The sequence below is a fragment of the Pelodiscus sinensis genome, chromosome 9 (assembly GCF_052426305.1).
Source record: "Pelodiscus sinensis isolate ZL-2025 chromosome 9, ASM5242630v1, whole genome shotgun sequence".
Lineage (NCBI taxonomy): Eukaryota > Metazoa > Chordata > Testudines > Trionychidae > Pelodiscus > Pelodiscus sinensis.
The window spans coordinates 34,344,165-34,371,103 of record NC_143060.1 but is presented as its reverse complement, the minus strand read 5'-3'; the positions used below and the strand labels follow the sequence as shown (position 1 = coordinate 34,371,103).

The 26,939-nt window shown below is 43.0% G+C and overlaps 1 protein-coding gene across 1 annotated transcript in view; it reads left to right on the top strand.

Annotated features, from left to right (window-relative positions):
• The window catches only part of GTF2B (general transcription factor IIB), a 29,166-nt gene extending 6,337 nt beyond the window's left edge, over positions 1-22,829 (top strand). Inside the window, exons 3-7 of the mRNA XM_075936445.2 lie at positions 15,050-15,183; positions 19,710-19,856; positions 19,993-20,122; positions 20,757-21,038; positions 22,369-22,829. Of these exons, the coding sequence (XP_075792560.1) occupies positions 15,050-15,183; positions 19,710-19,856; positions 19,993-20,122; positions 20,757-21,038; positions 22,369-22,502 (827 nt within the window). The 3' untranslated portion in view covers positions 22,503-22,829. The remainder of the gene's footprint in view (positions 1-15,049; positions 15,184-19,709; positions 19,857-19,992; positions 20,123-20,756; positions 21,039-22,368) is intronic.
• Positions 22,830-26,939: the final 4,110 nt, after the last annotated feature.

Sequence of the window (26,939 nt, the reverse complement as noted above, 5' to 3'; positions counted from 1 at the left end):
AGGGCAGTAAAAGAGGCTTAGATAATGCTGAAAAACATGCTCATTAGCATTGATCTGCTAAGCAGGTGCAGAGAGTGGCTACTTTTGCTGAGTGGGGGGGTGAAGTACAGAGCTGCCTTGAGGGGGAGGACAGGGTGGAGCCTAGCAGCCAGGTGGGAGATGCCTAAGTGAAGTCAGCCACATATATTATGCATTGGGCGAAGGGGGAATGGGACTAAGGATATTAAATTGTGGTTATCTGCGTAATCGTGTAGTCGATACAGTTTGTATCGACTAATCATATAGTTGACACAAAGGACCGCTCTGCAGAGCTGCAGTGGGGATAGCTTCAGGAGCCAGCTTGAGCCAGGACAGGAGTCCCAGCTTGTGCCGGCTCCCAGGGCCATGCATGCTATGGCTCCTGGGCTCTTACTACATTTAAAATGCAGAGGTGCAACTTCTGGGACTATCATAAGCCGGGACTGCTCAGTCCCAGCTTGCGCTGAGTCCAGCAGCCCCTATTTTCCGTGAACAGGGGCTGATTCTGGAGCAGCCCCAGCCTGCGGCCAACCCTGTCTGCTGCAAACAGAGGCTGCTCTGGCATCAGCCCCTGTTCATGGCAGCTAGGGATAGCCGCGGCCAGGGCCGCTGCAAACAGAGGGATCTTGGTGGCAGTAGCCCCTCCCTGCAGCGGGGGCCCAGCTCCCTGCTGGGACCCCCACAGACAGGGACTGCTTCGCAGCAGCCTCCCCTATTACCCCCCTCCACCTCAGTGCCTCTATCAGAGGGAGCAGGGAGTGAGGACAGGGTAGCACGGCTGGAGGGAACTGGCTTTTAAGCTTGCTTCCCACAGCACCGGCTCTCCCCCCCCCCCCCCCCCCCCTTGCTGCCTGGGAGGCAGAAGGGTGGGGGCGGGGAGGAGCGAACAGTCGATACTCCAGTCGACTACAACCTGATAAGTTTATGCTTATGGGGTAGTGGACTACTCGCTAGCATCCCTAAATGGGACCAAAGGAGAAGTGCACCGCTGAGCTTACCTGAAGCCCATTTGGAATATATTAGCTGTTAATATTCTGATCAGGAGTCTGTGGTGACTGGGAAGAGTGAGATTGGGGTGTAACATTTAACCAGTTAACTGATTAAATGGGATTTTACATCCCTAATATATTTACACTGCAGTTACACTTGTGTCTGGATTGCGCTAAGGGAATGTTTAATTGTTTTGGAGATTTTGGGGCTCAAGATCCAGGGTCATTGCTAATTGCAGGGTTATAGAGCCCACATTCTAGACTGACCCCATACATCTGCACCACAATTCACCAGCCCCTTAGCACGAGTGAGCTGGTCGACATACCCTGGGTCATATTTTTCCATCTGCAGTGGGTGGCACAAAGATAGTTGCCAGAAAGCCAAAGAGTTTAATGTTTTTAACTAGGTAGAAATGCCAATATAGAAACTTCTAGCATCTTAAGCCCTGTCACTTGTTAAGGAAACTAGCATTCCTGTTAACTATCTGATACTGTCAGTTAAAAATAGTGTGTTTTTCCCTAATTCTTGATGAATCTGTGATTCTCGTATTTGTGTCTGTCCCCATTGAGGTTATTTGCCATAAAGATGAGAAAAATTCAGTGAACTAAGAACACTTTCCTCCCAGTCCTGGAATAGAATTAAATCAGAAGTGATGCAAGATCAGTGCTGAAAGTGTGTTGGTTGCAGTGAGGTCCTTAATGGACAAGCTCCTCGGACCTCCTTTCTCTGTAAAGATGATTACAGCACAGACTAAAGGAAAACACCAAAATATAAGCAAGCTGCATGTACACAGTCAGTCTGTGGGTCTTTTTAGGACACAGGAGAGAATCAGAGTCTAGTTTAGGGATGTGACTATTCGCTCTCTCCCTCCCACTGCCTCTGTATCAGGAAGCAGAAGCCAGTCTCCCCACTGCCCCCACCACTGTGTCTGCGGTGCAGGGGGCTCAGGGGAAGCAGCACTTCAGTGATTCCAGGGTTGGCTCAAGCTGGGACTATTCAGTCCCAGCTCGCGCTGCCCCTGGGAACTAACCTCACTGCGGCTCTGCACTTTAAATGTAGTAAGAAGTCCATAGCTTAACTCCTGAGGGTGGCGTGAGCTAACAGTTGCCTATAGCTCGCGTTACTCCCAGGACCACTGCGGCTCTGCACTTTAAATTTAAAGTGCAGAGCTACAGTGGGCGTGCCCCCTATCAACTAATTACTAGTCAATGGAAATTCCATTGACTAATTGAGTGGTTAATTAACTGATACTTAACATCCCTAGTCTAGTTCAAATTTGTCATCTTTACTTTTTACTTTCAGTGTATCACCTTTGAAGCAAGGAATAGCTTTTTTCTGAGACCTAACATTATTACTTTTTCTTTTTAAAATTGCCCAGTTGGTTCATAAGATGTAATCCTAGTATTATAGCACCTAGTACAGTGGTGGGCAAAAGGGCCTCAGCAAGCCAGATCCAACCCACAGATGGGGTTGATCTGGCCTACGGCGGCCCTACCACTCCCAGGCCAATCAGGGCTTAGGGACAGTGCAGCGTGCAGCGCTTAGTCAACGCTGGCGGTTGACTGAAAGCGCTGTGCACCCAAGGGCAGGAAGCAAGAGACTTGGTGTGCTTCCCTCCACCCCCAGGCCAATCAGGGCTTGAGGGTGGAGAGAAGTGCACAAAGTCTCCTCCCGCTCACAAGTGGCACGGAGTTCTTAGTCAACTGCCAGCTGCTGCTTAACTGGTGGGTGACTCTAAGTGCAGTGCTCCTTTGAAGGGCTGGGGTAGGGAGTGAGAGATTGACCTAGAGGGGTAGGGCATGAAGTCTTCTCCCACTGCCAGGGGCACAGACACCTAGAGGATTCTCTCTGGGGCGGGGTAGACTTTATGCTCTATCCCACCCTAGATCCTGAGACCCCGCCCCTTCTGCCTGAGAGCCTGCCTCTTCTGGGATGGCTCAGGGCCACTTCAAATATTTCTGAAGCAGCCCCTGGTCAAAAATCATTGTCCACTCCTGCCGTAGTAGTTTCACCTGTCATCTTTATGCTTGAGGTTCATTTCTTGCCTGCCTTGAACTTGTCACACTAGCTTATTCTTTTTTTGTTGGCTCCAATGTCCATATAGAGCCAGAAGATAGAAGACCAAAAGAATTTCATTGGTTAGTCTCTTTGGATAAAGGAGAAAAGTCTTATTCTTCAGCTAGTAAACAAAGAATCCTGAGGCATTTAACCTGATCCAAAGCTTCAAAGTCAGTAACTGCCCATATAAATTGAAGATGCTTATGTATAGCTATATCTGAAGAAATGTTTATTAATAGCTATATTTCATCAGTTACTAGGCTGCACTGTTTCATATAATTTTCATTTGTCTAGATTTTGTGTTACAGGATAAGCTGTAAGTGGCCTGTATTCATTTGGATGATCACTTCTGTACTTTTAAAAACTTGGATTTGATTAACAGCACATCTTTTGCATGAAATGTAACAAATCTGTTGCACTATTGGACTTTATGGCAGGGATGTTAAAATGTGTTTATTCAGGTAAAGGTGTAACCTCTGAACATTTCAGCAATTACACATTTACACGTGAGGGAGAGGAACCCTCTCTGTGCCGCTGCTCCATGAGGCGGGGAGGAACAGGCAAGAGCTGGTGTTTGTGGGGAGCCAGCTGGCTTAAGCTGTCTCCCCATGAGCACTGGCTCCTGCGGAGCCTCATGCACCAGCAATAGCAGCATAGAGGCGGCAACAGCATGGGGTGGGGATGAGCTGCGTGTAACAGTAAAGGTTAACTGATGAATCCAAGCTTACTGGTTCACCATGTACACTTTCACATCCGTATTTCATGGTGGTTTGGAATTGCAGTGACATTCTGAACTCAAGTCCTCATTTCAACAACTCGGTTCTCTATATTATGAGAGAGGGACAGTTCCTTTAACTATTTAAAAACAACTGCTCATGAAGCTCCCTGATTCTGCTCAGGACCAAATTTACGCTAACGCTCACCCTAATCCCTGACCAGAAGTTTTCTATCTGCTACCCAAGATACACAAACCTGGAAATCCTGGACGACTCATCATCTCAGGCATTGGCACACTCATAACAGGATTATCTAGCTATATTGACTCTCTCCTCAGACCCTATTTTACCAGCACTCTTAGCTAACTTTGAGACACCACCAGAAACTTTCTGAGGAAACTACAAAACATCAGTAAACTTCCTGAAATCTTTATACCAGCATTCCACATGAAGACAGATTACAGACTATCCAGAACACCATCCCTGATGACAGGCTGCACACCTGGTTACAGAGCTCTGCGACTTTGTCCTCACCCACAACTACTTCCGACTGGGAGACAATTTGTATCTTCAAGTCAGCGGCACAGACATGGGCACTCACATGGCCCCACAATATGCCAACATCTTTATGGCTGACATTGAACAGTGTTTCCTCAGATCTTGCCCCCTACCGCCTTTACTCTACTTATGCTATATTGATTACATCAGTGGTTCCCAACCTTTCGGGGCTGCCGGGCACCTGGAGGCGGGGGCGCCCGGTGTCGCACATGTGCCGTGTGCCTTGGGCAGGGGTCATCCACGCGCCCTGCGCCCAGGGCCAGCACCGCCCATATGCCGCGTGCCCGGGACAGGGGCCACCCATGCACCACATACCGGGGCCAGCACCACGCATGTGGCAGCGGGCCTGGGGCAGGGGCTGCCCAGGGCGGGGGCCAAGCATGTGCTGTGCGCCAAGGGTGGGACCGGTCCAGATGATTTGGTGAGCACACATAAATGCTGTGGCGGGCGCCATGGCGCCTGCAAGCACCATGTTGGGGACCACTGGATTACATCTTCATCATATGAACCCACGGGGAAAAAGACCCTTGAATTTCACAGGGATTTCAACAACTTCCACCCCACCATCAACCTCAGCCTGGATCAATCCACACGAGAGATCCACTTCCTTGACACTACAATACAGTTAAATGATGGACAAATTTCCACCACCTTATACTGGAACCGACTGACTGCTAGACTTACCTTCGTGCTTCTAGCTTCCATCCTAGACACATTTCTCAATCTATTGTATAAAGCCAAATCCTAAGGTACAACCAGATTTGCTCCAATCCCACAGATAGAGACAAATACCTACACTTCAATCTCCCTGGACACACAGTAGCAGATTAAAAAGTAACTATCCTGCAACAAAAAAAAGTAAAAAACAGACTTGAAAAAGAAACTGCAGAGCTATAATTCATTTGCAAATTTGACACTATCAATTTGGGATTAAACAAAGACTGTGAATGGCTAGCCAACTACAAAAGCAGTTTTTCCTCTGTTCGTATTCACACCTCCACCTCAGTGGCTAGAAGTGGGCCACGTCCTCCTTGACTGAATTGACCTCGTTATCTCTGGCCTTCCTCTTGATTGGTACTCCTTTCTTTTCATGTGTCTATATATTTATACCTTCCTCTGGAATTTCCACTACATGCATCTGACAAAGTGGGCTTTTGCCCATGAAATCTTCTGCTCCAATAAATCTGTTAGTCTATAAGGTGCCACAGGACTTCCCGTTGTTTATGCAGATTCAGACTAACACGGCTACCCCTCTGATACTAAACACCTACAGGATCTATATAGAGCATTCTTAAAACTGAAATACAGGCAGTTCCCGAGTTACGCGGATCCGACTTATGTCGGATCCACACTTACGAACGGGGCTTTCTCGCCCTGGAGCTCGCGGATGGCGGGACCACCCAGAGTACAGCGGTCCTGCCACCTCGACCTCCGGGGCGAGAAAAGCTGCTCCGGGTGCCCCTGGTCTGCTGGGGACCGTCTCCAGCAGACCAGGGACACCTGGAGCAAAGCCGGGGAGGCGGAGGGGTCCTGCGCCGCCACTGCCGCTTTGCTCCCGGTGCCCCTGGTCTGCTGGGGACCATCTCCAGCAGACCAGGGACACTTGGAGCAAAGCCGGGGAAGCGGAGGGGTCCTGTGCCTCTGAGGCTTTGTTGGGGACCGTCTCCAGCAGACCAGGGACACCGGGAGCAAAGCCGCAGCGGCGGCGGGGTCCCATGCCTCTGAGGCTTTGCCCTAGCTGCGCCCCCCCCCCCCCCCCCCAGCAGACCAGGCTTTTGTTGTGAACCCTGGGGTAGAGCAGCTGGGTTGTTGCCGGGTTGGTCCTGCAGGGTCCTACCTGGCAGCCCAGCTGTTCTGTCCCAGTCTCGAGATTCAGCTGCTATTGAAACTGATCAGTGGCTGATTCCAGGAAGCTGGGGGCAGAGCAATTCTGCCTCCAGCTTCCTGTGGTCAGTGTCAGCAGCAGTGGCTGAATCTGGAGCCAGTTCCGACTTACATACAAATTCAACTTAAGAACAAACCTATAGTCCCTGTCTTGTACGTAACCCGGGGACTGCCTGTACTCACCTGGAGAAGTGAAAAAACAGATTGACAGAGCTAAAAGAGTACCCAGACATGAACTACTTTAAGACAGGCCCAAAAGAGAAAACAGAATTCCACTTGTCCTCACTTAATGCGTTGAAGGGGTTTAAGTTGTAGGCAGTATCAGCAATCTACAACCTATCCTGGAAAATGACCCCTCACTCTGAGGCCTTAAAGGAGAGGCCAGTCCTTGCCTACCAATAACCCCCTAACCCACGCAACACACCTTCATCATAATTATCCAGGAACCCACCCATGCAATCTGCTCCGGTGCCAACTCTGCCTGCATCTACACAAACGATTTTATCACTGGACCCAACATCATCAGTCACTACATCAGGGGCTCATTTAACTGCACATCCACTAATGTGATGTGTGCCCTACTGCCATGTATATTGGCCAAACTGGACAGTCTTTATGGGAAAGAATTAATGGACACAAATCAGATATCCGTGAAGGCAATACACAGAAACCTGTTGGAGAACACTTTAACCTGCTTGGGCACTCATTAATGGATCTCCAAATCACTGTGTTGTTTCAGGCCAATTCCACAAGACAAATACACACAGAAGGGTTGGAACTTAACTTCATTTACAAGTTTAATTCTTATGCTAAGGGAACGAACAGACACATCTGTTGGCTTGCACACCGCCTTCCACATCCTAATGATTTAACCAACCAAACAATGCAGGTGCCAATTGTTCTTATCAACAATCTACTCCAGGGGTGGTCAACCCGAGGGTCTCAAGCCACATGCGGCTCTTGCTAGTTCTGAGCTGCGTGCCCCTGTGTTGGCTCACAGCTGGCTGCTCTGCACAGGCGGAATCGCATGGCAGCGGCTGCTCCGGGACCCAGGCATTGGATTAGAGTTGGAGGGGAGGAGGACTGGGAGTGCCTGGCTCTGGGGGAGGGCATTGGGTTAGAGCAGGGGGCTAGGGGTTCCTGGCTCTGAGGGAGTGGATGGGGATTGGATTAGAGCAGGGAGTCTGGGAGTGCCTGGCTGAAGCACCTTAAACTCAGTCTTCATTGATGCAGAATAAGGCAGCCAACATAGATGTCATTTTAAAGTTCCAGAGCGCAAAAAAAAAAAAAAAATCCGCATGTACCTGGTTTACACTGTTTCTGTAAAAAAAAAAAAAATTCAAAGGCTATTGTTTTCCAGACTGAAGCAATTATTCTGAGATATGAGTCTCTCCCTTATTGTTTTTGAACCTCTCATATTTGCAGTCTGGGACAGACCTGAATTTTTAGAACTCTAAAAAAGCCATAATCTTAAGTTAAAATAAAATGAGGAAACCATACCAGAGATCAACAAGCTGGAGTGAAACTGGCACTTCAGATTGTGCTAATTTACTTCTCAGTTCAGTTTAATTTTAAAAAAACTCTCAGGACATAATAGGGCAGTAGTGCTACATTTTAAAATACATGGTGAGGATGCTTTTTTTATTGAGAATATTACTGTATTTTTAAAGGGGTTTTTTTTAATTTGATGTTTGTTCCTTGTCAAGTTCTCTGAAGATCTATGGACTGACCATGAATTTTTTTTAAGCGACTAGAGATTTTTTTTATTGTTTTTTGTCTGAAATGTCCTGTAATATTATTTTTAGCACTACATTTTGTGTACTATATCTATATATAAATATATAATACATGGCTCTTTGCACTCTATCCACAACTATTTTGGCTCTTTGTCTCTAACTGGTTGGCCACTCCTGATTTACTCACTGTGTCTCCCCCCGCATCCCTTCCCTTATTTATTTTTGGATCTGGACTTCTAATACTCCAGTCAATTGAAGAAATGGACGGTGCCCATGAAACCTCATGATACCATCTGCATGTTTTGTTAGTCTTTAAGGTGCTACTAGACTTTTTGTTTAAGTTTTTCCTGCTTGACTAATTTGGCTAACCCCCTGAAACCTTTAGATTTTGGCAGTATAGTCCATGTATGAGAAGCATTTGAGCATCTTCGATTTTCATTCAGTAGAGGGCAGTTACAAGTACTTCACTTGCACGTTAACTGAATGTGTATAATACCATATGAAATATCTGTTCCCCTTTAAAAATTTTCTTTCAAAACTGCAGACCTCTAATATTTGAAAGTCTTGGTATCTAAAATTTTACTTGGTGGTGATGGAGTACCGGGCATTAGCGATTAGTACTATTGACGCATAGAATTTTAACCAAAGGTTTTTCCCTGCCCAAAGCATTAACTAAGAGAGTGTTCCTTGTCAAAAGTGCATCATTGAAAACTTAACATCTGCGTCTGCTAAAGAACTGTATGTTCACACTAGGAAGAATGCTGATGCTTCTAGACATTACTGAACAAAGTTAACTTTTGCATGAGAGTATATGTCCATTAGGATGTGTGAATAGCAAGCCCTTTTGTTAGGCACTTTGGTCAGCATTTCAAAAATGATTCATATTTTAAGTCTGATAACTAAAATTAAATGGACTGATTTTCTGCAACTTAAAAGAAGTCTGAACAATCACAGAACATGAATGTGAAATAGTTTTTGATTCCAAGTTACATTGTGTACGACAAAGAAAGTAAGGCCTAACGTGGAAATCTGGAGTGACTGCTGGTGGGGGAGAGGAGTCTCCATAACTGTTCTTTTAATTAAAGTTTCCCTCTGCATTTTAATATTTTGAAGACTTGTCTGATGAGAGTGAATCAGGAGGGCACATTTTCAGCATACTCCCTCTGGAAGGAAACTGAGTCTGAGAGCTTGATATGCTTTTCTCAACACATTTTCTCAAAAGCAGTACTGTAATGAAAAAGAATCTGTATTGTGTTCCTATATCACTAGTTGGTTTTCATGTGCACTTTGCTTGATGCTGCAAGGTTATAGCGCTCATTATTTTGTAATTTAAAGAGCAATAATTTCAATGATCACTAGATGGCAGCACATTCATTAACCATAGGAACAAAATTAACTGTTAATTGAATTTTAAAATGGTTCTGTTGTATTTGTAGTGTTCATGTAAAATACAACTATGCATTTTACTGATAATCAGACATTTGTAAGACCAAAGTGTTGAAAGTCTAGAAGATGTACTTTTTTATAGAAATGTATAGCTACCCTTAAAGCATATCATAGTGAATAAACACTTAAAACAGATTGCAGTATTTCCACGAGGGGAATTTTTAGAGACTGTTGCAAGGTGCAATATGATTAGTAAACTGTGAATCTGTTACTTTAGGTTTTAATTTTAATCCTGTAAATCTTTCTTTGGCTAAAGCATCTTTAGTGTAAGATATGATTTCTTTGTATTCCAAATAAGATAAAAGTTTGCCAAATGGGAAACAAAATCAGTAAACATGCATACTATTTCACATAAGGTATTACAAATGGAGTGTACATTACTGTAAAGTAGTTGATAGTGTTCCTTTAAGATTTATAATTGCAAATAAAATGATTTCAACACTAAATTTTGTGACCACAAAAATATTTCCTCCATTGAGTAGTCATGTTTGCTGTCAGTTTTTTTGTAAGAATATATTACATATGGTTTATATAATGGTTAGACATTTCTTAAATCCTAAAGAAAGATGTGAAATGGCATTTTTAATTTTAGATGCTGCCTTGAACAGGATACTGGATTCCTATATAAAAAGGCAAATGTTTGTCTGATGTATTCTGTTTTGAATAAGGCTGTCAATTGGCATGCCTTAACACCTGTGATGAATGCAGTCCAGGATTAACGTGTTAATCACAGGCGCTAATGCTGTGCTGCCCCTTTGAAGTGCTACTGAGGCACAACACAGAGCCAAGGATAAACTGGGGAGTCCGCAGCTGACCCCAGGCTCCACTGCCCCTTTGAAACGCGCAGAGACAGCGTTTCAAAGGAGCAGCTGCCTCACAGCTGAGCCCCCAGGGATCAGCTGTGCAGCGGCTACCCCTTAGAAACGCCGCCTCCATGCATTTCAAAGGGGCAGTGGAGCCTGGGGTCAGCTGGGGACTACCCAACTGATCCCGGGCTCTGCGTGGCATTTCCCCAGAACTCAGGATCAGCTGGGGAGTCCCTAACTGACCCTGGGTTCCAGGGAAGTGCTGTGTGAAACCTGGGGTCAGCTGGGGTCTTGCTGCACGGAGCCCAGAATTAGCTGGAGAGTCCCCAGCTGACCCCGGGCTCCATGGCTGCCCCTTTAAAATGTCACCTCTAGTGTGTCAAAGGGGCAGCTGCTGTGGAGACGGGGGTCAGCTGGGGCCTCCCAGCTGATCCTGGGCTCTGGAACCGAGGATCAGCTGGGGACTCCCAGCTTGTCCTGGGCTTCCCAAAGCAGCGGAACCTGGGGTCAGCTGGGGCCTCTGCGTGGCTTCCCCAGAACCTGGGGTCAGCTGGGGACTCCAGCTGATCCTGGGCTCTGTGTTGCGATGCCCCTTTGGCATGCCACCGCAGCGCTTCAAAGGGGCAACACTGCATGGAGCCCAGGGTCAGCTGGGGACTCTACATGGAGCCTGGGAACAGCTAGTGCTGCCCCATTGAAATGCCGTGGGGGGCGCATGCGACTAATTGTGATTAAATTTTTTTAACCACTTGACAGCCCTAGTTTTGAATTCTACTGAATGAGATTTTTCACGTTGGGTAACTTAAAATCTGTGTTGTGTTCACTGTATTTGTTGTTCAGTCTAATTATCTTCAACACTTGGGCAATATTTGTAAAAAGTAGTTGCATACTGAAGGATCTGTTTACAGAATGAAGAAAAAGAAACATTTAGCCAAACAGTGTATTCACATGTCTTGGAAGATGCTTCATCAAATTAGCCTAGTAATGGTTTTCCTTGAGAATAGACCCTGTATACTAAGGATTTCTTCTGGATGGCTTTCAGAACAGGGAAGAAAGTACAGGTCACACCTCTAAAATCTGGGATACTCTAATCCGGCATGACCACAGATATTCCAGGATCAGAGTCCAGCACTCTGCGAAGGTGGGAGGGGGGGGAGGCGGGAGTGATGCGTGGCTCAGCTGGGCTGTGGGAGCCAGTGTGTGGCTCAGCTGGATTGGAGGGGCTGGGGTGGGCGAGAACCAGTGCGTGGCTCCGCTGGGCTGCAGGGGGAGCCAGGAAGCTCAGTGGCAGGGGGCATGAAATTACTTTTCCCTGGTCCAGAAAAATCCCTAATCCGGAACTAGTCTGGTCCTGAGGGTGCCAGACCAGAGCGGTACCTGTATTTAGATTTACTTGTGTCTTCCTGACAAAAGTTAAATGCTTCAGCGGGTAGCCAAGTTAGTCTGTACAGGATAAACTTAAACAACAAATAGTCTGGTAGCACTTTGAACATGTAGATGGTATCATGCGCTTTCGTGGGCACAGCCCACTTCTTCAGATGACCAGTTAAATGGTATGCCTAACTACAGTGCCTCCAGCTGACCTTGCAGAGAATGTCTTACTGATTTTGGGATTCTGCATAAAATGGGAGGATTGGAAATACAGAAGTAAATGTGTATTATCCCATGTACTGTACATTTTCCATCACTAGTTATGAAAATACCAATTGCACTAAATAGTTAAAGCCCATTTAAATATTCACTACGCAGAAACTTAAATTTAAAAAATGCAATTTCCAAACAAGTGATTGGTGTTGGTGCTTGCAGTGAGGTGCCAAACAAGGAGGCTGTTTAGGTAGGATTAGACTCGGGAAATTCAGCTTAGTTCTTTGGATGCATGCCTCAGAATAACTGAATTTTCTGGCTAAGTCCTTTTGGGTTTTTTTATACAATTTGCATTAAAACTTTGAAGTTTTTTCTTTTTCTTTTTTTCTTTTTCTTTTTCTTTCATACATACATACATACATGGGCCATGCTTAATTTTGTAGGACTAAATCTGTTATAAAATGTTTAAAACAGAGGCTTTGCTCCTTAACAGAAAATATTTGTTAGTGACTTGCTGCAATTAGATTGGTACTTCTCTACTTGTAAGAGTACATACTTTTTTCTAATGTAAAATGTAAAACATACTTGCATAGTGCATCTAAATACATGTAATATCTTATATTTGGGGGTTTGTTCATTAATCCTTTCTACTATATTGGCATAGTAGCATTGGTCTTATGTTTGTAATATTTTGTAAAAGTGGGCAGTGATATAATACTCTTTTTCATTAGCACAGGAATGGCTTGTAATGCACAAGAGGTAGATCTTTGAGTGAGTCATTTAGGCCATTCCCATTTGTGTGGAAAATTATTACATCATTGCCCTGTACTCAGTGTTCTATTTATACCTTGCCAATACTTTAAGTACATGTTGCTTTTTTTAGCTTCAGTAAACAGGTTTTTTGGTGGGGGGTGTCTTGAAGTAAAGTTATTACTAGGCAATACAAGGAGCACTACTTAAATATTTACACAGTTCAGGAGCCAGAGGAGCATGCTGTCTGCTAATTTGAGCTTTGGGGTGGAGGAAAGATTTGTGTAGTGAAAGAATGGGATATCTGCTTTCCTTGTACCATACAGAACATATTCTCTCAAACTTTTACTTCGATGCTTTTGAATGCAGTAAGGTTCATACTGATGTTTTTATACTCTTTGGTTTGTGTCAAAACAACTAAGCATCATGGTGATATATAGGTATGAACAGGGCTTGACAAATAATGTAATCTACTTGCCTGTGGCGAGTAGATTATAACCCGGAAGAGCTGGCGCAAAACAATCTGCGCATGCACAGAACGCAGAACCATGCAAAACCGTGTGGCTGGTGAGTGGGTCTCGCCGCTGCTTGGCGAGCCCTGGGTATGAATATAGTTGACAGTCACTTAGAATTGAACAGCTAAGTAGGCTCAGTCTATGTTGATGAGGAACATATTTTACAAATAGTATTATTTAAAGATTTTTCTCAGTTGATTATTTTAATGAATGGCAGACCTGCTCAGTCTTCATGAGGAAAATGTTCCTTTTACAAATCTTGTCTATGAAGTTTGCAGTTGCATCCAAAATTCCCTTGAATCTTTTCCATTCATGTGCTGAATAAATTTGCGAAATAAGGCATGTGCAAATGTGCACCACCAGTAGAAACAAAAAAAATCTAGCAGAGAGCTCTGCTAATCAGCTGTGCATCACTTGAATTAATGATGCAAAATCCCACTTTAACATTTAACCAGTTAACTGATTGGTTTAACCAGTTAACTGATTAAGTGAGATCCCAGGTGGGGGATTGCTCTAGACCAGGGGGAGCGGCCCCCAGCCTGCAGGGCAGGAGCAACCCTCTGCCTGCAGTCAGGGGGCTGATCCTGAGTGCTGGTTCACCAATTACTCAGTAAATAACACCCAGTAAGGTTAATGAGTTACCGTTCACATCCTTAATTTGAGTCTCTCCTGAGTGGCTCCAGAAGCACACAGCTTACAGGGAACCACTGGCTGCATCTATAACCATTGTTTATATATTTCTTCTAAAAGGTCATTGTGAGGGAAGTTTGTCTTGGTTTGGCTAACTAGGGAGATGAAAGATTAGCTGTTTACACAGTTAACCCATGAGCCTGGGCTCATCTGTTAACATGCAAGTTTACACCCCTCTTCTCCTGCCCTGCCCCTCTATTTGAAGCTGCAAGATGTGGTGCTGATGATCTAGTAGATGGCATACTTCCTTTTAAGGTACTATTAATGCCTTAGAAAGCAACAATATGCTCTTAGTAGGGATGTGAATGGGTAACCAGTTAACCAGTATTGGGTAATGGTTAATGCTAAGGATGTAAGTGACTAGTTGACTACCAGATAAGCAAATGATTATTGGGTAGTCAAGTAGGAACTTGACTAGTCACTTCCCCCCACCGTTGCTGCCTTTATCAGAGAGAGGCAGCAAAGGGGAGGGGCGGGATGAGCTGGTGCTGGGGGGAGCTGGCGTAAAAGCCAGTTACCCCCCAGCACTGTTTCCACAGGGGGCAGGAGAAGCAGGGACAATGGGGAAAACCGCATGGGCTGGGATTTAAACAGTCCCACGTGTGCCAGTCCCACGGCTGCTACTCTCCCTTTGGAATGCACAAGAGCTGCATGAGAGGGTTCCAGCTGCCCCTTTCTCTTTGAAATGTACAGGAGCTGCTGTGGCTCTTGTACATTTCAAAGGGGCTAGGTGCAGTGGGGATAGCAAGCCCCTCCCTTATCAACTAATAGTGTAGTCAATGGAAATTCCATAGACTACTCGATTAGCTGATTAATTGAATCTTAACATCCTTAGTTAATGCAGGCTGCGGGGTGGGAAGTAGAAGCAGCTGGTGGTTAGGGGACTGCTGGCTCCATTTAATCAGTTAACTGGTTAAACTTAACATTTAACTGGTTAACTAATTAAATGGGATTTTACATCTCTAACGCCTTCTTGAAACTAAGATCTTAATTCCATTAGATCATGAAAGATCCCGTGGCACTCTAAGAGGAGGGAAATTTAACTGTATATTCTGGTTAAATACGTACTTGAGTAATTAAATTCTCCCTGCAGTTTCAGTTGCACTTTTTACTCCCTGCCCATCTTGTTGTTTTGCAGAGTTAAATAGCTACTACACACTATCCCAGTATTCATTCCCTATTGGAATGTGGTCCTGAGTTATAGCTGATAGAGGTGTGCATAGTGAGGCTTAATGTTTGCAAAATATTTTTAAGTAATATGTTACAATAATGCAAGTTATTACTTTTTATCAATTCAGGTGACCGGGTCATAGATGTAGGGTCAGAGTGGAGAACTTTCAGCAATGATAAAGCAACAAAAGACCCCTCTCGAGTTGGAGACACCCAGAATCCTCTCTTAAGTGATGGGGATTTGACTACTATGATTGGCAAGGTAACATTTTACAGTATAAAATTTTATTAAACATTTGTTTGTCAAGTACAACAAGAAACCTATGCAGAGAATTGAATGCCATAAATATAAAGTGTTGGTATAAACTGAATTAATTATAACTACTTGTTATGCTCCAGATTTGGCAGCCTCCTCATCTGTGTGGAGAAGGTAGCAAGAAGGCATACTGAACTAATTGAATTTTTATAAGAAAGAAATGAAGTTCATTGATAGTGTTACGGGGCTACTTACATTGCTTTTCCATTGCTGTTGCTAAGGAAAAAGCAGTTGGAAAAATGACTGCTGTGTAGTCGTAAGGAATCCTATGTAGATTTAGAATTGTAGATTTTTCCTCCCCTCTCCTTCCCCCCATATTTGGAATGCATTAGAAAATTCTTAAAATACATTGAGGCATCAATAAACTCTGTATTCAAACTAAGCTGTTTCATAAGACATTCTGTATGAAATGAATATTCACAATAGAAAAGGAAGATAACTGCAAGCATTTTTATCAGGAGTGCTATCTAATTATTTTTTGGTATAACTATTAAAAATACAGATTTGGAATTCTTTCCTAGTTCCTAAATGTTCAGACAGTGTTTATTTTTGCAGTGTACATTATAGAGATATAATAGTGTAATCAGTTAAATGATTAACCAATTATCGATTAATGCTATTGACTACATGCATTTCTTCCCACTTACTCCCCCGTCAATACATTTTTTTAGAGGGCTGGCCAGTAGCCTGGCTCAGTCCCAGCTGGCACCGAGTCCTAGGCGCTACTGTTGCAAGCTGGAACTGAGCTGGGCTACCTGCCTGCCCAGCTCCTAATATATTTCTAATGCAGAGCCACAGTGGGAATAGTGCTTGGGACCCAGCACAAGCCGGGACTGAGTGCTTGCAGTACTAACCCTTATCTATTAGTCATGTGGTCAATAAAATGTTTGTCAACTATACAATTAAGGAGTTTGCTTTTTAACATCCCTACTACATTATTTTTGACTGGTTAAGTGTACTGTTTTCTTGCTGTGTTGTACCCATATAGGATTATAAAACTAGTTGGATGGAAATTTAGTACCAGTTTGACACAATAGTGTGACCCATTTAGAAGTTGGGGTCTGTTTTGATACTGTAAAAAAAATCTTCCCTAGTTTGTGACTAAAGAGCATTCTGCACTGTGAAATCTCATTTTACTTAATGGAAGGTTTCCCACTTTGTTGGTGCTGATTGACCTTCTAAACTAAAATTAATCTGCGATCGTCTTTATCCAGAACTCTTAATACATTTCACCAGTTTCTAACTAGATTACTAGAACAATTAAAGTTTCCGTTTAATTGATTACTCATTTAAAAATAAAGTTTTGATACTTAATCATGTGATGAGTGCACCTGTCTTACTAGGAAAGATGTTCCATACAAGGTTTAATTAGAGAAATAGTTGTCCATTTTTGATTGACAGGCAGCTGTGATTACCACTACTAAAGGAAACCTAACTTGTGATGATACAGTGAAAACTAACAACTTCAGTAGCTAAAGCTCGTCTCTTCAGAGACTACAAAATCTGAGTCCAATAGAGAAAGTTATTTATGGCTTCTTATCACAGGAGGAAGGGTCTTCCAAAGGTCAGCTCAATGCTATAGACCAGGGATGGAGAACCTCCAGCCCACAGGCTGCATGCACTTCATCAGGGTTAGCTGCTGGTGGGCTGCAAGGTGGTTTATTTACTGAGTGTCCACAGACACAGAGCCCTGCAGCTCTCAATTGGCATGGTTCAACATTCCTGGCCAGTGGGAGCTGTGGGAAGTGGTAGCCTGGCCTGCAGGTTCCCCAATCCTGCTACAGAATCAAGAACACCTGGGAAGAAGGGTGGCTGGTTCACTACATTCTCCTGTATGGCTCATAATAGAAAATAGTCCTGCTTTGCGTGTGAAGTTGCCTCAGATGTTTGAGTTGCAGAGGTTTCTTAACTGACTCCTAAATTCCCTAAAAGTCTGAAATAACCAAGTTTCTTCTTGCACATGAAGCTAAAATTCCTATTTTTTATTTCTGCCATGTTGTGGATAGAGAACACTTGTATCTTGTAAGTGATGAGTTTTGCTTAAGCACTCAAAAACATCTGTAATCACATTAAGTTGTGTGCAATGAATTATTCAATGATGTCAGCAAGGGAAGATTGCTGCCCATCAATATTCTAATTGTTTCCATCCATGTGCAGAATAAATGCTTTTCTGTGCACCAAGGCATGTCCAAATGTGTACCACTAGTATAAACAAAAATTAGCTGTGGATACTCTGCTAATCAGCTGGGTGGCATTTCAGTCTCTCCTGGAGTGGCTGTCACAAGTGCTCAGCTTACAGGGAATGCTGCTGATCATTCAGGAAAACCTGTATTTATGTCCATAATTTAAGAAATTGTTAGTTCTTTACTTTGGGAGCCATCTCTTTCCAGTGTGAAAGGAGTTAATAGCGAAAGGGACTCATCACACAGACATACAAAGTCAATAGCTGGTTTTCAGGTGGTTTTTTTTTTTTTTTTTTTTAGTAATTAGAGCTTGGCAGTTTGACACAGAGAAGACGAGGAGGTGCAACATTTTGGAATTGTGCAACCAAATCACTGTTCTTCCGTGATATTCTGCAGTATCTGTGCACATTGCAATTTATCATTCCCATTGAAGGTGGAAAGTTTGACTGCTTCTTGAAATGTCCCCAATAAGCATTCTCTTATGTACCCAGGCATAACTCCAATAAAGAGCAGAGATGCTTCCAAGAGAGTCATTCAACAAGCTGCGTGGCACCAGAGATATTATCTCAAGACAAATTATGAAGTAGTCATTTTTCTTTTGTTTAAAAGGCAGCTGTTCTTGGACATCTTCAGCCATGTAATTTAATCTGGCATGGCAGTGTTTGCATTTCCACGTTTGCTTTAAGTCCTTAAATTTTTGAAACCATCTGTATTGGGCAGGAATAAGATTTTTCACAATAGAAAGCACCTTACACTTGTGTAAATTGTAGAGACATGAGGGGAGGGGAATGTAGGCAGGGAGTTTGATATTATCAATTTGAGTAATCAAGTCTTGTTAAGAAAAAATTAGACTTCACAATTTTTCTTGGGGTGAGGATGGGAATCAGGTTTTTTTCAAACATAGCTCTTTGGTTTCTGAATATGGGCAACAACGTCCTGTTCTAAGCAAGCAGCATACCAAGTGTACTACAGTTTGGTTTTGGATTATTGTAAATTGATAGAGCATTTGTCTGAGTTCCAGATTTTCATGTTAAGGTGGTGCAAGTTGTTCCAATGATGGCTATCAAAAACCTTCCAAATCACCATGCATCCAAAAATTAGCTGCAGGCCAGATTGAATGACACTCCAGCATTAGTTGTATGATGCTTAGTGGTGGCCTTGTGCTTTAGCTATTGTAATGGACATACCTAGTGTTCCAGTTCAGTTCAGGGCTGTGTGTTGATTGTACATAACGGAGTTTTGTGTAAGGGATCTGGGCATGTTTACCAAGCTGTAGGTTTTAATAATGCTTTATTAGCAGAGGCTCTAGCAACCCTGTACAGTGAACCAGTGAGGATGTTGACCTTCGACATAAGTTTATTTTAAAGGGACAAATTACATTTTGTCTTGTATCTATATTTTATTTTAGATTGAGAAATTCTTGCCAGGTCTCTTGATAACTCTCTCCCAAATCTTGATTCTCCCCCCTGGGGAATGGATATAGTTTTTGTAATCGCTTGTGTGGAGTTCTGGTTAGGGATGCAAACGAGTAGTCAAGTATATGATTAACCAATAAACCTAGTCTTATCAGTTAATATCTTCTCAACTACTTGTGCTTTCTCATCCCCTTGTATCAGAGGCAGCAAGGTGGGGGGAGCAGGAGCCAGTTTAAAAGCTGGTTCCCCCCGGCACCAGTTCTGTGGTGCCACCTGCCCTCCACCTGCTGCTGCCTCTAACCGTGGGGTGGGAGGAGCTGAGCTCCCTGCAGACAGAGACTGCTCCCCATCCCCTGTCTGTGGCAAACCTGGGCCTGCCACAGAGGCTGCTTCATGGAAGCCTCCTCTCTCCAACCCCCTATGATCAGGGGCTGCTGCTGTATCAGAGGCAGCAGTGTGGGGTGGCAGGCAGCTGGTCTGTGCAGGAAACTGGTTTTTAAACTGGCTCCCCTCATGGACTGGCTCCTGCCAGCACCTGGTGCTGCTACTTCTGCTACAGAGGCAGCAGCATGGGATGGCAGGGGGCCCCCTGGGAATGGGGCCGGTTGGCTGCTGCCTCTGCCCCCGCCCCCATGGACTACAGAATAGTTGAGTAACTGATAATATTTTATGTGCTTAACTAATCTGTTACTTGATATGAAACATCCCTAGTTCTGGTAGTATGGATCTTACACATGTAATTTGGAATGCTACTTGATTTTTAGATTTTCACGTGTATATTTGTGTAACTTTTTCCAACCAAAAGACATGAATTAAAATTTTATAAACCTGAAAATTTGTTCTTGAAATATTAAATAAAACCATACTTTTTCAGGGCACAGGTGCAGCAAGTTTTGATGAATTTGGAAATTCAAAGTACCAGAATCGCAGGACCATGAGCAGCTCTGATCGAGCAATGATGAATGCTTTTAGAGAAATTACTAACATGGCAGACAGAATCAACCTTCCCAGAAATATAGTTGTAAGTTCGCATCTACTTCTCTTAAATTGTTCTGGCATTGACTTAGTTAGCATAATATAATGAGCACATGAATTTTTGATATTGCTGCTAATTAAATGGCCTAGAGTTAATTAAATTTAGTCTTCTTGCTTTGAAGGATCGAACAAATAATTTATTCAAGCAAGTGTATGAGCAGAAGAGCCTAAAGGGAAGAAGTAATGATGCCATTGCTTCTGCTTGTCTCTATATAGCCTGTAGACAAGAGGGCGTTCCTAGAACATTTAAAGGTAAGTTTCAGATGTATAGATTAAACGTATCAAAATAAATATTTTTAGCTAGTATTATAGCAATATGTTGGCAGTCTCCAGAAATGGGCTAAAGTGAAGAATGTAATTTCAGCAGCAGGCTACGTTTGATTTGCCTATTTTAATCACTTAATAGTACTAATTAGGATTTTTCTATATGCAGCCGATTTTTCAAATGGACTATTGGGCTTAGCCATTTTGGGATTTAATTGTATTAAGGATGTTCCTGCATTACTATATAAAAATGATTCAGATTGTGACATCTGAATACCACTAGTGCTGTCCAAAAAGTGTTGCCTGATGGTCTGAGCATTGCAGGGATTGTTCCATCTGAATTTGAGCCAAATATTTTGATAAGCATGATAAATATTTTTCTTCTTGTTTTAATTGAAGTTTTTTTTGTGTATCATTTTCCTTTTATAAAAGTCAGACTCAGTGGTCATCTATAGAAGTTAGAACTGGATTTGCACATTGTAAAATTAATTGTTTATGGTGGTCTGCTTTGTGACAATTTGTTTTATAGAGGGACTGAAAAATACCACTGAGGGAGAAATGTACTTGCTTTAATTGGAAAACAGATCTAACAAGCTTACAGTTTAATGCTTTCTCTGTTTAGAAATATGTGCTGTGTCCAGGATTTCAAAGAAAGAAATAGGTCGGTGCTTTAAGCTTATTTTGAAGGCTCTGGAAACCAGTGTGGATTTGATCACAACTGGAGATTTCATGTCAAGATTTTGTTCAAATTTGGGTCTTCCTAAACAAGTACAGATGGCAGCAACACACATAGCACGTAAAGCCGTGGAGTTAGACTTGGTTCCTGGGAGGAGTCCGATCTCTGTAGCAGCTGCAGCTATTTATATGGCATCACAAGCCTCAGCAGAGAAAAGGACCCAAAAAGGTAAAATCTTCACAGTCCATCTTTCTTACGTATTTCCTGTTTTGAAATAATGGATACATTTAGTTAATGCAAAAAAAAAAAAAAAAAAAATCTGGTTCACTGAAGTCTACAAGAGCTTCATGAGTCACCAGTTCATGTGTGGACAACGAGACCCACAATAACTGGCATTTTCTCTTTATAAAAAAAAACTTTTCCTGTGGGATGACAGTGACAGCCTCACGTCACTGCATCCCCAGGAGCCCTGACCATGTGATCGCTCTGTGAAATGGCAGTGGTTCCATCTCTATGCGCCCCCTGGACCAGCATCTGCCTGCCTCTGGGCCCTGCCCGGCCTATGCACCTGCCATGTGGCTTTGCTCTGTGCAGCCCAGGCTCAGGCACGCTGTGCTGGGCCTGCTGCAAGCTGGGCAGGTCTTGCGCCTGGGCTACTTCTGCAGCTCTCCGGAGTGGCAGCTCTGTGCTTCAGGCTCCCTGGGCTTACCTCAGAGCAAAGCTGCCCCAACAGGCCCTTGCAGAAAGGCTGGGCTAGGGGTGGGCTGTCCTGTCCTGGTGGTGCCCCTGAGGGTAGGGGAGGAGGCATGGTGTGTGTAGGGAGGGAGAAAGGGTGTATGTGGGGCTGGATGGTGTGGTAAGGGGGAATAGTGGGGGTAAAAGGGATATAGGACTGCAGGCGGGGGATGGACAGTGGGGGGGAATAAAGGGATGGGTTAGGGAAGGATGGGGGTGTAGGAATGGAGCAAGTGGGGGGTAGGGATAGGCAATGTGGGGTGAGGGAGGATGATGAGCACAGGAATTGGAGGGATCAAATTTGAAGTAGTTTGCGAGCTGGTGGGGAAGCCAGGGCTGACCTGGCCTCAGCCCTGCCCAGTGGCGGCGGCGGGGAAGGGTGAAAGGCCAGGGCTGCCTACACCCAGAGACAGGTTGGCAAGTGTAACGAGCAGGGGGCACTTCCACAGGCCTTCATTCACTTCATGATCAAGTTCAAAATGACCATCCTTGTCTTTAAATCGTACGTGAACTAGTTCCTGCTTATCTTGAATGGTTTCCTTCCCTTACTTCCTCTGCTTGTCTTAGCAGTAGCTGAGCTTCTATAAGTTCCTCTGTTGGTGAACTATTTCTCCTTGAATCTTTTACAATCATTGCAGACTTAAACCGAAGAAGTGTTTTCTTCCTTTACCTTCATTTACTTTTGGTATTTAACTCTTAATTGTGGTTCCGATTAAATGCAGAACTTTAACTTGAACAAAATGGCTTACATGTGTTCGAGTGAAACAAAGCAGGAGACAAAATGGTTATTCCATGCTTAATTCGTGTCTCTTCATTTTCGTAGAAATAGGAGATATTGCTGGTGTTGCTGATGTTACAATCCGACAGTCTTACAGACTTATCTATCCGCGAGCTCCAGATCTCTTTCCAGCAGACTTCAAATTTGACACCCCTGTGGACAAACTACCCCAGCTGTAAAACTGCTAAGGTTACATTTAATTTCTAAAGAACATTTGATTTTTGCCTATAATAAAGGATATACAAAGTGTTGCTACTGAGCCTTGATATTGTGGAACTGGAGGAGGATATGAAAATCAAACTGCTGGAATACAGCACACATTCCAAGGATAAACAGAATAATTGTGGCATTTTGTATGTATATATTAGTGGAAGTAAATATTTAATGACCGGAACAAGTTAAATTTCATATTATATGTTAGATTTCTTTTGTAGAGAATCTAGTAAAATGTATTTTGGAAAACGATTTAAATTATGTAATTCCCCAATAAAACTTTTCCAAAAACATTTACCGACTTGCGTATTTCACTAGACTGTTATATATGGCTCCAAATAGAAGATTGGATGTAATCTGGCATATCTCCATACTAATATGGATCCTGTCACAAGGATACTTTCTCTCACACATGCTTTCTTGGCAACTTTTAATCTCTAGTGTAGTTATAATATTTATAGTTAGCTGCAGTGTACAGTATGGTAGATTTAACCCAAGAGCAAACAGTTGCCCAAAAGCAGCTTGAATATTTGCACAACTGCTGCTGAAGGTTTCTGAACTGTTTATGAAAAGATTAGTCATTGTTGGCACAGCCTCCTTGATTCTCATTGAGGTCTCACCCTCTCTGTGAATTTCACTTAACTATGAAGCAACTAAAAGAAACTTATTTCAGTTCTTGGCAACTTTGACATCTGGCATTCTACCAAAGATGATAAAAGTATTTCAAATACTGATACTGACCTATCACTTTATATTAAATTTGTCTGTCTAATAGTTAAGCTTTTGGCATTGATGCATTCTAAATTAGCACTTAGTATTTGAAATGATAGTCCAGGTGCTGAGGAGTTAAAAGCCAAAAGTTATTTCCCTTCCCCAGACTAATAGCTTCCAAAAGTGGATGCCTCTTGACAGTGTCGCTTTGTGTTCAAAGCAACAAATGTACTTCTGGTTTCTGAGCTAATTTTGCATCACAGGTGCAAGATTTACTTTAATTATCAAAATGAACAGCTGAAGGGGTCAGGCTGTTACACATCTGGTCCTAATCCATCCAAAAAAGGGCTCTGTGCCCAGTGCTAACATTACTAATTGTCAATAGTGCTGACTGTTTTCTTGCTGCTTCAATTTTAATCCCTCACTGAAGGTTATTGAAATGTGACAGCTCCTAAGTTTTTCCTGTGAAACACTATAGTACTTCTCATGCCATTGAAGTCCTGACTAAAATTGATTAAAGGTCCCAGTGCCTATGTGTAAAAGGTAAAATAAACCCAGTATCTTCACCTTGGGTAAGCTGCATTCAAGCTTCATAAATTCTTGATTGTCAGTAGCCTTGGATAGTCTTCCCTTAAACTACTGTTACAGTTCCATTGCCTGTGAGGAAAAACATGGCCTTTCGGTTGAAGGTCTTACCATGTTGATTTGTGTTGTGCATTAAAGTAACCTTAGTATGTATTGTTTAAGTTGAAATATTACATGTACCCTAATTTATTTTTTATAATTTTTAGAACCCTTGAAGGTAACTGGGGGAGGGGGGGGGGAGAGAAACATTTTCAAGCTCAAAGTACTGATGGGATTTCACCCTCAAACTTTGGTTTCAGACCCAAACAAGAATTTCATAAAATTAATGAAAGGAAAATTTGTCCCACAAGCACTGACTTGAGGGTGACACATTCTGGTGGAAGCCCAGAGGGAAGAAAAGTAGGAGCCTACTTTGCAGATTGCTCCAGCATTCCACTTCCTATGTGCCTGTATGTGGGCGGAAGGGTTGCCTAACTGCTATTACAGCAGTTTGAAGGGGGCTGAGCTAAGGGAATGTAGCAAGGGAGGCTTGCTATACTGAGTGACATGTATTTCCTCAGCTCTAGAAGGCAGAGGACAAGTGGCATGACTGATCAAAACCTTAATGTGAATTTTGCTTAAGTCTACCTGAAGCAAGTGGTTATATTGCTTTTTACATTTCAACTTAGCCTGTGTACATGCCCATTTAGTGCTAACATTCCTCTTATCCCATTTGCCCTTTCATATATAGCAAAGCACACAGGAGGGGAATTTATTCCAGACAAAGCTTTTAATTTTTGAAACATTAAGGGGATAATGCTTAGTTATTCCACTAAAATTCCTCTTACTAATTAGTTTCTAGCCTGAGAGATCACAGGTGCTGCTCAAGAATAATTTCTTAACTTGTAGAAGTAATTATCATACAGAAAACAGCAACAGTGGTAACTAGATGGTAATCTTGAAAGTTCCTTCCCTCTTCTAAGTGCTGAATTTAGCTGTTTAGGGGAACTTTTGAGAGAGATCATTCAACGGCCCCAGACAGTGTGTACAAACTAAGGCTGAAGCCAGAGCATCACTTAGGCTGTGTCCAGACTCAGGGGTTTTTTTGGGAAAAGTAGCCTTTTTCCGAAAAAACTTCCCCTGCGTCTAGACTGCAGCCGCGTTCTTTCGAAATTAAATCAAAAGAACGTGGCTTTTCTTTCGATGGCGGTAAACCTCATTTCATGAGGAAGAACGCCTTTTCGAAAGTTCCTCTTTCGAAAGAAGGCGTTCTTCAATGTAAATAGGGCTTCTTCGAAAGAGCATCCAGACTCACTGGATGCTTTCTTTTGAAAAAGCAAGCTGCTTTTTCGAAAGTTCACTGTGCAGTCTAGACAGAGCCTTAGAGGAAAGCAGTAGATAAAGGACTTTTTTAAAAAAAAAAAAGCCTTGAAGCCCTTGATACCTCCTCCCCAACAAGCCTTGAGAAGAGTATTTTCATTCCACTTTGCCCTGTTAGTAATTCATAGGTTCCGTTTCTGAATTGTGTACAATATTAGTTTTAACTTGGGTCCTAATTTCCATTGATAGCTCTCACAAGTTTTATTCATAACCATGAATATCACATCTTGTTGCTGTTTTGACTTGTTTTAGATCAAGGCTTTTTTTTAAAGAGCACCTGTCCTGAATGGTGCTGCTGTAATTCAGAATGCAAAAGTTACTAGCCAGTAATTTTGGGTGAAATTACAATTAGAGCTTTTTATATACTAGTTGTGGGAAACATTGCTCTGTGGTACTCAGCAATATATACTTTCACAGGAACTTGTAAGGTGACACATACTGGTGAGAACATTCCCAGATGTTTTATGGATGGTGGTGCCAGTTAAATAAAACAAATACTGCTTCTCCCTACCATTTCTCACAGAATAAGGAAAATGAGACCTTTAGGATAATGTACTGTGGGCTCCTTGAAATGGAGAAGAGCTATTTAGGTTCAGCAGGTAGTCCATGCTTACTCATGGTCCACCTTGTAGAGCAATAGCAAGAGAGGCACCTGTTCAGGAAAGAATGAAAGAGCATGCATCATGTGCTGTATCAGCCCAGTTAACAAAAGGGCCAAGTCCCTCAACAGCACTACCAAGGACTTGAAGAATTAAAGGCATCTTTTCTAAAAAGGATAGGTATGTCTACACAGCAGTGTTATTTCAGAAAGTGATGACATTCCACAATAAACAGTTATTTCAACATGTCAAAACAATGTTGAGCTGGAGGACTTCTTACTAACTCCTGTAACCTAATTTACAAGGAACTAGCTGAAGTTACCTGGTGTTGCTTGGGAAACTGGAGGAACAAAATGTAGAACAGTAGTCCATCTTTTTTGAATGGTAGAGAAGTTGCACTGATTTCTATAGGGATTTAAAATATAGGTCTGAATCATCCCCAGAAAGGGGGTGGAGGTTTGTGACCCTGGGTGGAGGAGAGGCCCAGCTCATGCCCAGTGCTGCAGGGCAGGTGCCTGAGCCATTGTGCATTTGGGAGGCAGGGCACTGCATGCTTTGGGGGGAGGGGGGAGAAAGAGGGTGGCTTATGTAACCTCACAGGCAGGAGGGGGCAAGTCCTGGACAGAACTGGGGGCTGCAGGCAGTGAGCATAGGACCTAGGGTGGGCAGGGCAGCGCTGCAGGTTACTTTGATTTTTACAGCTTGAGCTTAGGCCAATCAGGTTCAAAAGTACCTTAAAACTTTCTCCTAGATGAAAAGTTATCCCATGCGAAGTCTAGTTGTGGTAGCTATGCTAGTGTCCAAATTATTAGTGCACAAACTTGCAAACATTCTCCTTTATGTATTAGATAAGGGAAGTCAGAGTGCTCTTCCTTGGACTTCCTGCTGTATAGACAGCATCTAAAGCTGAAAAGCTATTTTAGGGTAAGCTATGCAACTTCAGCTACATCAATGGTGTTGCTTATTTCAACTTTAGCTCTGCTGTATAGACTGAGCAATGCCCACTACCCTTCATAGTAAGTAAAATGTAAGTAAAAAGTTTGGCTGTGCTTAACCAGGCCAATAGCTAATCCAATCTAAAGGAGGAACAATAGTATATAAAGTTTAAAAATTGAGCTATGATAAAGGGAGCTCTTACTCATGACCACA